The following is a 15,649-nucleotide window of genomic DNA, read 5'->3' as shown; positions in this document are numbered from 1 at the left end:
CCCCAGGCGGGGCCTCCTTCCCCCCCCCCCCCCCCGGGCACCCACCAATTTTCAAACATAAATGCATTTTAGAAAGAATGAAAAACACAAAATGTGAAATTGCTAATTTCATTTTTTAATTGTGAGATCAAGTAATACAATCTCTGAAAATCTCTGATTTTCTCTCTCGAACAGAAAAACACAAATCACAAAGCATTTTGAAAAATTCTGTTAATTGTGATGTTGAAATTTAAGTCTCTTTAATGTTTCAATTTCAGGCACATCAGAATCTCATTTTGCGTTCCTTTTCTTTAGCAAATTTTGTCACCAATTCCTTCAGGTCAAGCTTTGAAACAAAATGTTACAACTTAAAGGGCCATTAAACAGAATTTATGAAAGGCAATGAAGTTGTCCTGGTCAGACTCAGAAGTATTGTTTAAAAGACAGCAACACCTGCGTTAAATCTATGCTTCCCATGTCTACTAGCTGAAAAACATTGTGACCTGTTTTATCCTTTACAATATGCCTTAAAAAGGAAGATATCTTCCCTTTGATCTGTCAGAGGGAGGATTGTAAAAACTGTCCTTCCCTAGGAAGTCCTGACAATAACAAAGGTTGGGAGGAACACCAAATTTTAGTAATGGACAGTGTAGTTATTCTTTTTGTTGTTGTTGTTGGTCAAATCAACAATTGTTGATTACATATATTCAGGCCTCTCATCCTGCTGGAGCGCCCCGGTACTTCGCTCCGGGAGAGACGCTCCGTGGGGGCAGGGCGGTCACATCGTGAAGCCCCGCCCCCTTCTTCAAGCCCTCTCTCTCTCTCCCCTTCAGGCCGCTCCGAGCGTGCCAGCAAGAGCAGGAGCTCAAGGCCGGCACCCAGGTGCTGCTCAAGTGCCTCAGCGCCTCAAGGAGCATTCCCTTGACAGCCTCCTGGAAGCTGTCGAGTCCCGCGGGGGGCTGCTCCCAGAGCCTGGGCAGCAGTGGCAAGACGACGGTGAGCTGCTGCCTCTTTGCAGCATCGCGGGTGGGCAAGTAAAAGGCGACGGGGAGAGCAGGTGGTGCCCGTGTGTCTGTCCCTCCCTCTCCTCCTCTTGCCTGAGCAGGAAGAGATGCGCCACCGCAGAGAGCTCCATTGCACTGCTCTCATCGTCCTTCCTTGGTGAACCACCCGCCTAGCCCTGACTCGCCTCATTTCCTCTCATCTCCCCGCTCTACTGCCTCCCTTTAGCACGGGGCTGGTTGCCGCAGCTAGTAACAAAATCAAACTTTTGCGGCCCTGGAAAGTAGAAGCGGCGCTGTGCCGAGGGGAGTGGCACCCCTGCCTCTTGCCAGGGCCCCTTTGTGGAGGGCATCTCACTGCGTCCCAGGCCCGTTGCCACCACCCAGCCCTTCTCTCCGTGCTTTTGCCTTCCCGACCCCCCCGGCACTGCCTTTGCAGTGCGACAGGCGAGCTGGGCTTCCAAAAGCAGCCTCTTTGCCTCAAAGCCTGCAGACCCAGTGGGAGAGAGAGAGAGAGGCAGAGCAGGGGTGTGTGTGTGAGAGAGAGAGAGAGGGAGAGAGGCGTAGGGGTGTGTGTGTGTGTAAATGCTTGGGGGGGGGCGGGGGTCGGGAAGGCAAAAGCATGGAGAGAAGGGCTGGGTGGTGGCCATGGGCCTGGGACGCAGTGAGACGCCCTCCACAAAGGGGCCCCGGCAAGAGGCAGGGGTGCCACTCCCCTCGGCACAGCCCCGCTTCTACTTTCCAGGGCCGCAAAAGTTTGCTTTTCTTTCCAGCTGCGGTGGTGGAGAGGGCACCCTACTGAAGCCAGCCCCATGCTAAAGGGAGGGAGTAGGGCGGGGAGATGAGAGGAAATGAGGCGAGTCAGGCGGCGGAGGGACGGGAGCCACCCATGGGCTAGGCGGGCGGTTTACCAAGGAAGGACGACGAGAGCAGCGCAAGGGAGCTCTCTGCGATGGCGCATCTCTTCCTGCTCAGGCAAGAGGAGGAGAGGGAGGGACAGACACGCGGGCACCACCTGCTCTCCCTGTCGCCTTTTACTCGCCCACCCGCAATGCTGCAAAGAGGCAGCAGCTCACTGTTGTTTTGCCACTGCTGCCCAGGCTCTGGGAGCAGGCCCCCGCGGGACTTGACAGCTTCCAGGAGGCTGTCAAGGGAATGCTCCTTGAGGCGCTGAGGCACTTGAGCAGCACCTAGGTGCCGGCCTTGAGCTCCTGCTCTTGCCGGCACGCTTGGAGCGGCCTGAAGAAGGGGAGAGAGAGGGGGGGCTTGAAGAAGGGGGTGGGGCTTCACCATGTGACTGCCCCCCCGGAGCATCTCTCCCGGAGCGAAGTACTGGGGCGCTCCGGCAGGATGAGAGGCCTGGTTATACCCTACTTTTCTACCCAGCAGGGACCCAAAGTGGCTTATAATATTTTTCCATTCCTCCATTTTATCTTTGTAACAACAACTCTGTGAGGTAGGTCAGGCTGAGAAAGCGGCTTGCCCAATGTCACAGTGAACTTCTACGGCAGAATGGGAATTTGAACCTAGATTTCCCACATTGTAGACCAATACTCTAAACACATCACTATTGTCATTATAGCAATCTATACCACACAGGTGAAGGGGAGAATAATGGTGGCCACAAGAGCAAGGAAAGTTTGGAGGTCACTAATGTGTGGATGCTCCATTACCACTGTGAATGCATCTGCACTGACAGCAGCATTGAGAGCTCCAGAGAGAACCACCTCCATGTCAAAGCAGCCCAGAACTCTGGACCAAACTAGATATGACATCTCCCCAGTGATCCAGGGCCTGATTCTACTGATCCTCCTCTGCATCATCTTCCCTTCTCATAGGGCTGGCATTTGTGCTCCAGTGTGGGGTTTCACATGCACTGACTGCAACATGAGGAGTCCCACAGTGGGACAAATAGGCCTTCAGGAAAATGGTTGAAACCTCTCCTCCCAATTGCTGCACTCCAAAGCCCAGTTGGACCCCAGAGTGCTGGAGAATGCTAGGGAACCTGACCCGACTCATAGCTGATGTCATGTCTGTATTGGCCCTTTGTTTTTCCAAAGGCAAATGGATACAGTGTGTCTCTGGCCCTTGCCTTTAAAAGACAGAACAGTGTCAAAGGCAGCTGCAACACAGAATGCATGAGAGTAATCATTTGTTCACCCTTCTGGAAGACAAGCAGCAGCCCCGTAGCTAGGGATATTTTTAGGAGGTGGGCTGTGGGGGCCCACCAGCTAATTAAATCAAAGTTAATTAGTGAAACTCCTTAAAAGTCAGCTGTCACCTAAGGCAGCCCTGCACCCCTGCCAGACTCTAGGGCAAGTGTGTGTGGGGGTAATGCCCAGCAGCCTCAGCTTCCTCTCTCCCCTGGAGCACTGCATACTTGCTCAAGTTGTGAAGCTAGGCAGGGAGGGCCCAGCCCAGGAGGGAGAGGCCCAGACGAAACACTAGGGGGCTGGGCCCCATGGGCTCCACGTTAGCTACGGGCCTGACAAGAAGTCTTCTCTCCTAAGGTAACAAATATGAGTTGCCCTTCTGCTCAGAGAAGCAGTTCTTGTATAAATAGGACTATACCTTCATGAGCAGAAGGCCATTTCTGGATACAAACCTATGGTGTGGATACAACCCAATGATATTTTAAAGGGAAGACAATAAAAAGTGCTGTTCATGTGTGCATTTGATTTTTATCCCACCCTGAGTTCTTTGCATTCTTCAGAGTAGTTTAATACACTGCAATTATTACATGAAAGGATGGTAATATCTGACCAGCCAAAACCTCTTACTTGATAACAGGTGCCAAAGGACCAAAAGTCTCTTCTTGTGTACACAACATGCCTGTTGTGACATTGCTGAGTAGAGTTGGCTCAAAAAAGTTTTTTCCATAACTGTGTCTTTTTCCTCCTGTAATTATGGATGCTCCTTGGGAAACTGCATCATCAACGTGTTTCTCAACCTAAGAGAAGCACAGCAAATGTGAGTTAAAACAGCATCTGTGGAATGGCTGTCCTTTTGAATTCCCATAGTATTGAGGCACAGACAACAGCCTGGATCCTGTGATCCATCAGCAGAAAGTGCTGACAGTTGTGGAACTTTCCTGCATTCCCTTCTACCTTAGTAAGACTGGAAAAGTTGATTCTGAGGTTGCATCACCTAACAGCCACATATTTCATGGGTAGGGGTATAGTGGGGAGTGGGGAAAAGGCAAATTTGTTTTTCCTCCCTCTTCCTTCACCTGAGCCATGCTAACATAAGAGGACCATTTGACCACCTCGCCCACTCACATAACTGTTAATCCATGCGGGTCTGAAAACCCAGGAACCAACTTTTGTGGGGTCAGATGGGACTGCTGGGAGAGGGAAAGCAGGAAAGATCCCAGATTTTCCCACTTACAGGTCACAGAATCTAAGTACATGCTTGCAAATAGTCATGCAAATATGATCAGAATATCCCAATACCGCTCCATAACACAAAAAATAAAGCTAATGTTTACCTTTTCCACAGCTTTTTCATTAATGAGGGGCCCCTGGGTAGTCCCCTCTTCAAATCCATTGCCAACACGCAGCTCTTTCTTAATGGCTTGTGCAAACTTTTCCACAAATGCATCATGGATCCCTTTTTGCACCAAGAAGCGGTTTGTACATACACAGGTCTGATGAGAAAACACAACTTCTTCTGTTAACGCTCCACTAACAGTTCATTATTCACAGCACAGCTTGTTGGTATTTCAACTGTGATAAGGCTGTTCTTTCTCCTCTGTGCCTTCATTTGACTAGATTTATCCTCTGGTTGTGTAGTCCTTCCTTCCATCTTAAACGGCTATCTAGCTTTCCTGGATATAAATGTATTTATTTATTAATGCGATTTCTACCCCTCTCTCCCCACACGGGCTCAGGGCAGCTTACAACAATGGGACCAATTGCCAATAAAACAATATACAACAGTATAGTACTTAATAAAAATATAAAATTGTATAAAATCCTAAAGTGCTAGTTGATTGTATAATTCGTTACTTACAATGGCGCATTCGGGTATCTAGACATCTGCTAAGTTCCAGCTCTCTGTCATCCCGCATCACTCGATGGAAGTGAGCAGATGTTAAAAACCGAGGGCCGGGCTCGTTGATGGTAATAGTGGAGGGGCGGCTCCTAGTTGAAAGCCTGGCAGAAGCAGGGCTGGCTCGAGGTGTTTCTGCGCCCTAGGCGAGGCCGCCTTGTGGCGCAGATGCCAACCTCCCGATGGGGCCTGGAGACCTGGAGACCTCTGAAGCCAGCCACCCTTTTGCCACCGCCGCCAGCAAGCGAGCGCGCCGCCAGCAAAGCCGATCGGGGAGGCCCGCATGGGCGGCAGTGGCAGCGGGGCTGGGAGACCCAGCCAAAGATCAGGCCGTGGAGGGGGGGCATGGAGGCAAGCGACTACAGAGAGTGACGGAGATCGTGGCCAGCCCCAGCCTGCTGGCCCGCACCGGCATCGACAGAAAGATACGCAGCGGCGGCAGCGAAGTGGGGGGGCATCAGACACGGCGAGGTGGGGGGCATCAGATGCTTCCTCTGCCCGCCTCTGCTCCTCCCGGCCACGGCTCAGTCTGGGGGGGGGGAGAGATGTAGCACATGAGGCAGCACGGAAATGGAGCTGGAGGCTGCGGGAGCTTGAGCTGGGCCATGCGGCGGCAACAGCAGCTAAGAAGGAAACGATAGTTCGGGGAAGTTTTCCATTGCCCCGAGAGTAGAAAAGGAACACCATCTCCTTCAGTCCCGGCTCCTTAGAGAAAGGATGCCTGCCGAGGCTCCATCCTGTGAAGAAAGCAAGCCCCCCTCCTCCCTCCCACAAGGAGCAAGTCTGAACTGCGCCGGCTGACCAGCCCAAAAAGGCGCTCCACACATTCCCACAAACATCAGACCCACATTCATATGTCACATGCTGGCTCTGCCAGCCAGAGGTGAATTTTGGCTTGCTGCTTTAGCAGGCAGAATGCACAGACCTCTCCGCCCCCCCCCCTCTAGCAAAGCCACCCTGATTCACCTCGACTCGTTCACAAAACCAGACCCCTGACCCTCACCCACCCCCGGCTCCCATCGTCGCCTCCAAACCAAGTAAGGAGCCCGCCTGCGCGAGTGAGCTGCTGCGGTGGCAGGGCGGGCAGCGGTGGCGGGGGGGGAAGGCACAGTTTGGCGCCCCTATCCAGGGCTCTCCGCCCCATCCAGGGCCCAGCGCTCTAGGCGAATGCCTAGTTTGCCTAGTGGTTGAGCCGGCCCTGGGCGAAACAGCTCCGTCTTGCAGGCCCTGCAGAACCACAAAAGGTCCCGCAGGGCCCTGATCTCCTCCGTGAGCTCATTCCATCAGTGTGGAGCCACCACCAAAAAAGCCCTGGCCCTCATCGCGGCGAGCCTGGCCTCCTTGGGGCCAGGGAGGGTCAGCCGGTTCTGACCCCGATCTCAATGCTCTCTGGGGTATATGTGGGGAAAGGCGGTCCCTCAGGTACGTAAATGTTAACGAAGCTTAAGAGCAAGAATGATGGTCCTACATATTTTCTTGACCTACCTCAGTGCTTCAGCAGCACTGCCCTGTTCTTTCATTTGCCTCTACATAATGGGAACCATTCAATGTTTTAAAAAGAATGCAATCTAACTGTAAAGCAATGCTGATTTAAATTTAAACATTTTAGCTTCTGCTGTCATTACTCACCTTACTACTGGAAACTGAGGCAACAACTCTAAAGATGCTGAAGCTGGAGAGAATGACCAGGAAAGTAATGCCTGCACTAAGAGTGGTTTCTAAAACAATCTAAAAGCAAACTTAAAGTAAGCATTATCCTTCAAAACAAAGTTTGAGTCCAGTGGCACCTTTAAGACGAACAAAGTTTTATTCACGGTAGAAGCTTTAGTGTGCAAGCACACTTCCTCAAGTATCTGAGGAAGTGTGCTTGCACATGAAAGCTTATACCGTGAATAAAACTTCCTCGGTCTTAAAGGTGCCACAGATTCAACTTTGTTCTGCTGCTTCAGACCAACACAGCCACTCCACCTAATATTATCCTCCAAGTTAAGGCAATGGCCTGAATATCCAGAATTTGTCTGTTGCTTACTCTTCAAAATACATCTCTAATCTTAACACTTCTAGAACTTTCACTTGGCTCCCAGTGCCTTGTCTGAAATTCAGAAATGTTACTGAGAAAGGCAGAAACCAAAATGAATTAAATAATTTAAAACTTATCTCTACTGTGCCTGCCATGTAGGGTGGAGTCACATACATTCTAAGATGTGGTAGACATACCATGAACCACATTTCAAATCACTTGTTTTCCAACGTAGAGAATCAACTCACTTCCACCATATGTCTGAAGTCTGTTTTCACCTTTATTTGCTCATAAATATTTCTGATTTGACTACATCTTGATAGGATCCAGGTTCTACTTTTTTTTTTAACAACAGCTTAGTTGAGCTACAGATCCATTTATTCAGTGCCATCAATGTAGGGCATACTTTAGAGAATAACAATGAAAAAGAGGACTAGTCCCAGCTCCAAGGAGCTTGCAGTCAATTTTGATAACAGGAGAGATAAAGAAAGAGACGGAAAGAGGGAAGCAAGGGAGAAAGGCAAAAGACTGTGTTTCGTACACTCTAGCTTCAGTTCAGCTGGAATGATGATTAGGGACTGAAGCTGAAGACTTTAGGAGAAAGGTAAGAACTGAAGGAACAGAGGAGTGACGCTGCAGCTGTTGTGAAATGGTTCCAGATATTCAGTTAAGAAAACAAGACACTGCTGGATTGCAATTGATAATGAAACTCAAGACAATGCATCTACCTGGACTGAATCAAAATCTAGGTTTCCTGTCTCATTACTAGTGCTTATTTCCCCACACCTATTACCCCTCTGCATATCTCACCTAAATCCAATCACGCCAGTGTTCCCACTAAGCTGAGTTAGTGTGAGCTAGCTCACAGTTTTTTAGCCTCCGGCTCACACATTTTTGACTCAGCTCAGGAAGGAGGGCTCCAGAGCAAGCTAATTTATGCAGTAGCCAAATCGCTTGCTCACAACTTTAATGCCAGTAGCTCACAAAGTAGAATTTTTGCTCACAAGACTCCACAGCTTAGAGGGAACATTGAATCACACCCACCATTGTAATTCACCTGCTATTGTCATTTGCTTGCTAATGTCATTTGGCATCTGAAATCAATCCACTTTCCAATAAATAGGACAGATGGACTCCCATTCTAGATATATCTGAAGAACTGAACAGTGACCCACAAAAGCTCATACCCTGCCACATATTTTGTTAGTCTTTAAGGTGCTACTGGACTCTTGCTCTTTTCTACAGTTAAGAAAACAGGAGATGACTTTGGGTGGCTGAGGCTGTATAATGCCAGTGAATAAAATAACCAGAACTGAATACACAATCCAGACAACCTTAGGAACTCAGGTGCCAATAGTCTCAGTGCAAAAGTATTTAAAATGTACTCAAGGATGCAGACCTGAACACACTTACTTAGAAGAAAGATCAAGCGAAATCAATGAGACAAGTTTATAGAATCAAGCTAACTTCCTCACTGAAATAAAGGAAGTCCTGAACTGTGCTTAAATATCACTAAATTGTGCAATGAACCAGTAAGACTTTCTTCTTATTTCTCTAAATGTTTTTATTGTTATGAATGATTGTTTATTTTAGGTTATTTTTCCAAGTGCAAGATACAAACCAGAATCATAAAAGGACAATGCTCAAATTATCGAATATAAGGGGAAAAATTACATATTTTAAGGTTAAATGAAATAGGACACTTGCTCTCACCTGGCCAGAGTTTCTGTATTTAGAAGCTAAAGCTCCTGCAACTGCTTTGTCTACATCAGCGCTGTCAAACACTATGAATGGAGCATGTCCGCCAAGCTCCATGGAGACTCTCTTCACAGTGCCAGCAGCATGACGCAGCAGTATCTGCAAGAACACAAGATCACATCTTTTTGTCTTAGCTCAGGAAGGAGGGCTCCAGAACAAACTAATTTATGCAGTAGCCAAATCGCTCACTCACAACTTTAATGCTAGTCGCTCACAAAGTGGAATGTATGGCCACAACACTCCACAGCTTAGAGGGAGCATTGCTCTGGACTGAAATTCAAGAAGAAAGCAAAGTTCACCTGTAAGACAGATTCAGAAATCCTTTCAGGCTCTCCCCAGTAGTATTTTCCATGTAGATTGCAAGTTACAAACTGTTTTCTCTAGGCAGCTCCATTAAATTTAATGGGACAAGTGCAGTGTACATTGGTGTGGCTGCAATCTTTAGCAGCAAACTTTAATTATATCAAGAACCAATCCCATTAACAGTACTTTCAGAAATCAGTGGACTTCCTTGATCAAGGACTTTTGGTCCATAATTATTTTGTTAAAGTTTTTTTCCTATAGTGACATTGTATACTGTAGTTTTATGTGAAACTCTGTGCACACTTCAATGGGCTAAAATTGTTTCACATACGATGACAGAAAATAATTCTAGAAGAAGAAACTGATTCCACCAAGAAATCTGCTCTTAGAGAAGAGCATAATTTCAATAAATGTTGGTGATGACAAGAAGGTTGTACATTTCCCTTCTGCTTTGTTCAAACTGTTAAAGCAACTATATAGTTTCGAATTGCATTTATATTCTGCTTTTCTTCCATCATGGAACTCTGGACTAGAGATGGGTACAAACAGGGAAAATGCAGTTTGTGGTCAAACCATGAACCAGGAGGTTTGTTCACGAACCAAATTGGTTTGTGGCCCAGCAAACCCCGTTGGGTCCCTTTCAACGGGGTTTGCAGAAAGCCTAAAAGATAGCTGAGTGACAGGGAGCAACTTGATCCCTGCCGTTCAGCTTTAAAGGAACTGCACAAGACAGCCTGAAACGAGTGGTGGGGAGCACCCGCCACTCAGCTGTTTTTGTGGGGAACAGAAAGCCCTGCTTTAAAAGTTTGTGATGGTAGAATTGTCACAAACGTCTGTTCGCAAACCACAAACAGCAAAATTAGTGACAAATTTTGATTTGTGGTTTGGTTCATTCCCATCCCTACTCAAGCCAGCATAGATGGTGTTCACAGGAGGTCTCCAATTCAGGCTCTGACAGGACCAGATTTGTTTAGTTTTGGCAAGATCTGTGCCTTTCAACCATGTGTTAATGCCTATGCACCTTTATTCCACAATAACTTTGAGAACTCTCTGACCTTAGTGAATATTTAAGGGTCAAGCGTACAGTTCTTGAGACACAAAAGGGTACCTTTCCTGTAGCTGTTGATCCAGTAAAAGAGATTTTGGCTACCAAGGGATCAGTGCACAGAAATTCCCCAACTGCTGCTGCCTGCTGCCTAGAACATGGAATAACATTATATACTCCTGCAGGAATTCCAGCCTGATTCGCAAGCTGCAATGACAAAAAGTAAATGTGTGACATTTTGAATAGACGTTAATTCCTTTTTGTGCATCCCTGCTGACTGAGAGTGAATTGAAACTAAATACACAAGCCAGTTAGGCTAGCTAACTAAACTCACAAACCAGTAAGCCTCTATCTAGCTATAAATAAAAAAAATCATGACAGTGAACAAACTCGTGACTGCCTAACCTATCTGCATCCATAAGTTCGAGACAGGTTGTGTTGGTGGTAGGGTTGGGAGTCACAACTGGTGGTGGCAAGTGCTGTCAAATCCCAGCCAACTTATAGCAACCCTATAGGGTTTTCAAGGCAAGAGCCGTTCAGAGGTAGTTTGGTATTGCCTGCCTCTGCGTAGCGACTCTGACCTCCTTGGAGGTCTCCCACCTAAATACTATCCAGGGCCAACCTTGCTCAGCTTCCAAGATCTGATGAGATCAGACTAGCATGGGCCATGCAGGTCAAAGCGGGAGTCACAACTGCCTTATACTAAATCAAACCATGGGTCCATCTAGCCCTGGCCTGTACTGTTTCCTCCAACTGCTAGTGACTCACCAAATGTCTGACTAGAGGCTATTCCCAGCCTACCCAACAGCATTTTTAATGGAAATGGCTGGGACTGCACCTGGGACTGTTCCCTAAGCAAAACATCTGCTCTTCCATCAAACCATGGCCCTCTTGCAGAAGGTTCTCCCTCACTAATCAGTACCGAAATCTTACCTCAGCAAGTGCTAAAGCAGATAAAGGTGTATCTTCTGCTGGTTTCACTACCACTGTGCAGCCAGCAGCCAGAGCTGCACCCACTTTCCTTGTAATCATAGCGCTTGGGAAATTCCACTACGTTGAAAAGAATGTATGTGATTAGTCCATAGAGTCCACACAAAGCTGAAATAGTTGGCAAGTTCAGAACTTTCTGGTGGAAAGTCATATGCAGAACAATATAGCAAGCTTTAACAGCATTTAGATGAACCAGTCTCAGGGGTTCATCCGAGAACCTCAAGAACACACTTATAAATGCCATCCAGTCTAGCAACAAAATGGCATCTTACTTCCAGTCAACTTTTATTATTTATATTTTGAACAGGCACAAACATATTGAAGCCTGCACCACATAAGAAGCTCCTTTCCTCTCCACTATACCCTAAACATTGTGTTAACAATGACAGAATAATCCAATGTCTATTAAATGACACAAACCCAGACATCACAGCTCTGGTTGCTAGGTTTTTGGTTGAAGCGGTTAAAGATAGATACAAGCTTTCTGTATGATCTGCCTTATTTTGCTGTCTCTGTCTCCTTGCTCATATTTTATCACACCATGTATTTTATTGACATGCCATTAAAGGTATTTGATTTGATTTGAAGCCTGCACCAAGCTGAAAGCTCAGACACCCAAGAGAATTCTGGGTAAGGCTTTCAGGGGACAAGAAAGAATGATTCTGTGACCTTCCAGAACTACTGGAATGTTTACCTCATCATTTAAAATCAATTCATGGTGCAAATATTGCAATTTGAGGTGGGGAGGAATCAAACCATAACTACGCACATTAAGTTGTATTTACCTAATTACATTTTATGATCAAAACCTGAATTTTCACTGCACAGAACTTTAATATCACAAGCACAGTACACTGCAGCTGGTTCAGAATACCAAGAACAAAGGTCGAATTTGAGCAGTCAGCTGGACTCACAGGAGTAATGATGGCAGCAACGCCCACCGGCTGCTTCAGCACTAGAATTCGTCGGTCTTTGGCAGGAGATGGAATGATGTCACCGTAAGTCCGTCGAGCTTCCTCAGCAAACCATTCCAAGAAGGAAGCAGAGTAGAGAATTTCACCTTGAGCTTCTTTGAGTGGTTTCCCCTGTGACAGATCGAGAATTGGAAAAACACACATAGTAAGCCATTAACCTTTTATTTAAAAGACTGCAATGGGAAAAAAAATTCTACAAAAGTTTGAGTAAGCACGTGGAAGATTTTATAGTATATCTATAATGACCGAAAGTAATATGCAAGAGCAACTGAACTGTACCCACTGGCTGCTTCAACTCACCTTTTAAGAAACATAATCACAGCCCCAGGAATACACCTTCCTCTTGCGCATACTTACATTCTCTGCGGTAATTATCTTTGCAAGGTCATCTTTATTCTCTATCATTAAACTGTACCATTTACGAAGCAAAACACCTCTTTCCTGAAAACGAAACAATATTTTAGCAGAGTTAACAATAAAAAACTGTCCCCAATTTGTCACTATTGCTTAGAACACAACATAAGATTTTATTATGATTATGGTTTTAATTTGTTAGCCGTCTTTACAACCCTTGTGAAGACAGAAAGGCAGGATAAAAATTTTGTAAAATAAAAAAACTAAATAATAATAATAAGAGTCCTGCTGGATCAGCCCAGTGGTCCATCGAGTCCAGTATTCTGTTTCACAGTGGCCAGCGAGTTGCCCTGGAAGGCCAACAAATAGCACAGAGGACAAGGCCCCCTCTGATGTTGCTTTCTAATTCTTGGTTTCAGAAATTTACTGACTCTGAATATGGGAATTCCCTTCACTCACCATGGCTATTAGCCACTGGTGGATATATCCTCCATGAATCTAACTTCCTTTTAAAGCCATTTGTATTTGTGGCCATCAGTATGTCTACTGGCAGTGAATTCCACAATTTAATTATTTGTTGAGCAAATAAATGTTTCCTTATGCAGCACTAATACAAAATGTCTTACAACCTTTAAGCACCGATTTCTTTCACTCTCAGCTATTCTGTTACATCTGAATATGGACCTAAGTTTCCAGATGCAAGTCTAGTATTATTCATGGAACCACAAAATCACTCAATATAGCAGACCCACAGCAGAGAATATACTGGGGGTGGGTGGTGAGGCATTGCTAGAGATGGATCCATGGGCAACCAATCTCTTTTTGTCATAACAGAAATGTGTAAGTAACACATATTTCTCCTTCTCGCCTTCGGTAAACCCCACAAGTTCTGTACCTTATTGCTACAGATAAATACAGCTGCCCCTCTGGAATTATGCACAGACACACGCTTATTGATTTATAACTTCCAGAATTGGGTTATAGTCTTGCAACACGTACCAGGACTAAACCCCGGGCTAGCTTAGGCTCTTCTGGGATGGGGGTGTCCCCTCACCTGTCTGTCACAAGCAGCAGATGCTTCCTACTAACTCAGGGCTGCCAAATGACCAGAAAACGTCTTCCCTGAGAGGGTTCTTGAACTTTCGTCTGACATGAAAAACTCAGCCAAGCGACGCGTTTTCATTGTACTAAATACAACGGCCTGCTCATTGTGGCAGTGACAAGGCAGGGGCGGCTACAGCAACTGCTTCCCCTCTTTCAGCGTAGCCTTTGAACGTGCCCCCCCCTCCCCCCCCCCGGGAGCCGCTCTCCGTCCACGCTCATTTCCCGCCGAGCGAACGGCCGCCCTCGGAAGGGAAGAGGCTGCCGTCCAAGCGGCGCCCTCCTCCTCGCCCTCACCTTGGCGGAGACCGCGCTCCAGGCGGCGCCGGCTTCGTAGGCGGCCCTCACGGCGGCCTGAGCTTCCGCCGGCCCGCAGTCCGCGACCTGGGCCAGCTCCGCGCCGGTGGCCGGATCCCGTACGGGGAAAGCGGCCGCCGCCTTCACCCAGCGGCCCCCCACGAAGCCTTCGGAGCGCGCCAGAGCCCTGGGAAGCATGGCCGGGCCGGGGCCTGCGCGGCTCATGTGCACGCCCGCGGGAAGCCCCACCGCAGTCGGCCTGGCCGGGAGCAGCGGCTGCGGGAGCAGCGGAGGGCGGCGGCAGGGGAGGGCTGGCCACGCTCGAAAGCTCCGCGGCCTGAAGCAAGCGGCCATGGCCGGGGGTGGAGCGCGGGGCGGGCAATCACGAAAGATCCGCCAAGTCGCCGCTTCGGGAAGCCTCCCGCGCTGCTTCGCCCGCCGCTCAGCTTTGCTTGCGAGAGCTGCGCCCGCGTTATGGTTGGGGACTGCGACTCTCTGACACCGGCGGGGAACACCGCCTCCTCCAGGCTTCGTCCACGGGCATCATGTGCAGCACACAGTGCTATCATGCATGTAAGTCCAGCTGTGTTTCGTTAAGACTGGCAGGCAGATCAGCGTCTGTGTAACGTCTGTTTAATTCAAGGTGCAATCGCCAATAAATGTTGTCGTTGTTATTCAGTCGCACAGTCGAGTCCGACTCTTTGTGACCCCATGGACCACATGACGCCAGGCCCGCCTGTCTTCCTCCGGAGTTTGCTCAATTTCATGTTCGGTGCATCGGTAACACCGTCCGACCGTTTCATCCTTTGCCGTCCCCTTCTTCTTTGACCTGCAGTCATTCCCAGCCAATAAATACTTTTTTTCTTATTAAAGAAGTGAGAGAGTTCAGGTCTATGACAGTGTGATCCCACCTTCTGACACTTGCATTTTTGAAAATAACAATAAACAAACGTCAACAGACTTGCTGTTTGGAACAGTAATGTTGTACAAATAGATTCCCAAGCCAAAAAAGAAGCCACAATGAGGAGGAAAGTTGTTTGGTTATTTAATTGCAATCAAATAACAGAAGACAGTTAGGCCAAACCAGCCTATCAAGAATTGACTGCTTTCTGAGCAATATAAAGAAGTACATGAAGTTTTATACCCAAGATGACATAGACAACAAGATAACATCCAGAAATCATAATTGGTCACAAATAGACAGAGCATCATTTGAGTAGTCATTTGTTCATTGGTCAGTTACAGGGAAAGGTGTGACTACATGACATCTTAAATGTTTATTTAACCTAACCTTATTAATAATACCCAAGGATTCTTCATACCGAAACAAAATGTGTTGTTTTCTGATATGAAACTAAAGCCAGACACTGCAGAGTTTTACCCCAAACAACTAAAACCATGAACCCTATACTTAAAGCAAATAAATCTATTGAAAAAACCTATCTTCTGCTGTACCAGCAATACTACACTGAAAGCCTGCTAAGACACCAGACAGCTAGATAGCTATTTCAGCCAAACAACTTGAAAGGAAAAAAAGAATGTTGTTTCTTGTCTGCTAGCATCAGCTAGAAAGACACTCTAACCTACAAATGAGAGGCCTTACTACTTAGTAGGCTGTTATTAAATCCTAATAAAACCTTAATATTAAAAAATCATAAAACCAGAAAAATATAAATATGTGAATAATCTGAATTTTAAAAAATCATTATGTATTCCCATCCATGCTACAGTAATTAAGTATCTACAGCAACAATAGACATGTAGCAATTTAGGCATG

General features: G+C 46.9%; 1 protein-coding gene across 1 annotated transcript in view; it reads right to left on the bottom strand.

The window, feature by feature from the left end:
* Positions 1-14,550, bottom strand: part of ALDH5A1 (aldehyde dehydrogenase 5 family member A1) — a 23,540-nt gene extending 8,990 nt beyond the window's left edge. The window contains exons 1-8 of the mRNA XM_015414735.1: positions 13,873-14,550; positions 12,478-12,561; positions 12,061-12,231; positions 11,090-11,206; positions 10,220-10,363; positions 8,764-8,907; positions 4,468-4,626; positions 3,761-3,930 (exon numbers count right to left, since the gene is read on the bottom strand). Coding sequence (XP_015270221.1) covers positions 3,761-3,930; positions 4,468-4,626; positions 8,764-8,907; positions 10,220-10,363; positions 11,090-11,206; positions 12,061-12,231; positions 12,478-12,561; positions 13,873-14,226 — 1,343 coding nt within the window. The 5' untranslated portion in view covers positions 14,227-14,550. The remainder of the gene's footprint in view (positions 1-3,760; positions 3,931-4,467; positions 4,627-8,763; positions 8,908-10,219; positions 10,364-11,089; positions 11,207-12,060; positions 12,232-12,477; positions 12,562-13,872) is intronic.
* Between the last annotated feature and the right edge of the window lie 1,099 nt (positions 14,551-15,649).

This window comes from Gekko japonicus, unplaced genomic scaffold (genome assembly GCF_001447785.1).
Source record: "Gekko japonicus isolate JY-2015 unplaced genomic scaffold, Gekko_japonicus_V1.1 scaffold1433, whole genome shotgun sequence".
NCBI lineage: Eukaryota > Metazoa > Chordata > Lepidosauria > Squamata > Gekkonidae > Gekko > Gekko japonicus.
Note: the sequence above shows the minus strand (reverse complement) of the source record. Positions and strands in the feature narration are given on the sequence as shown.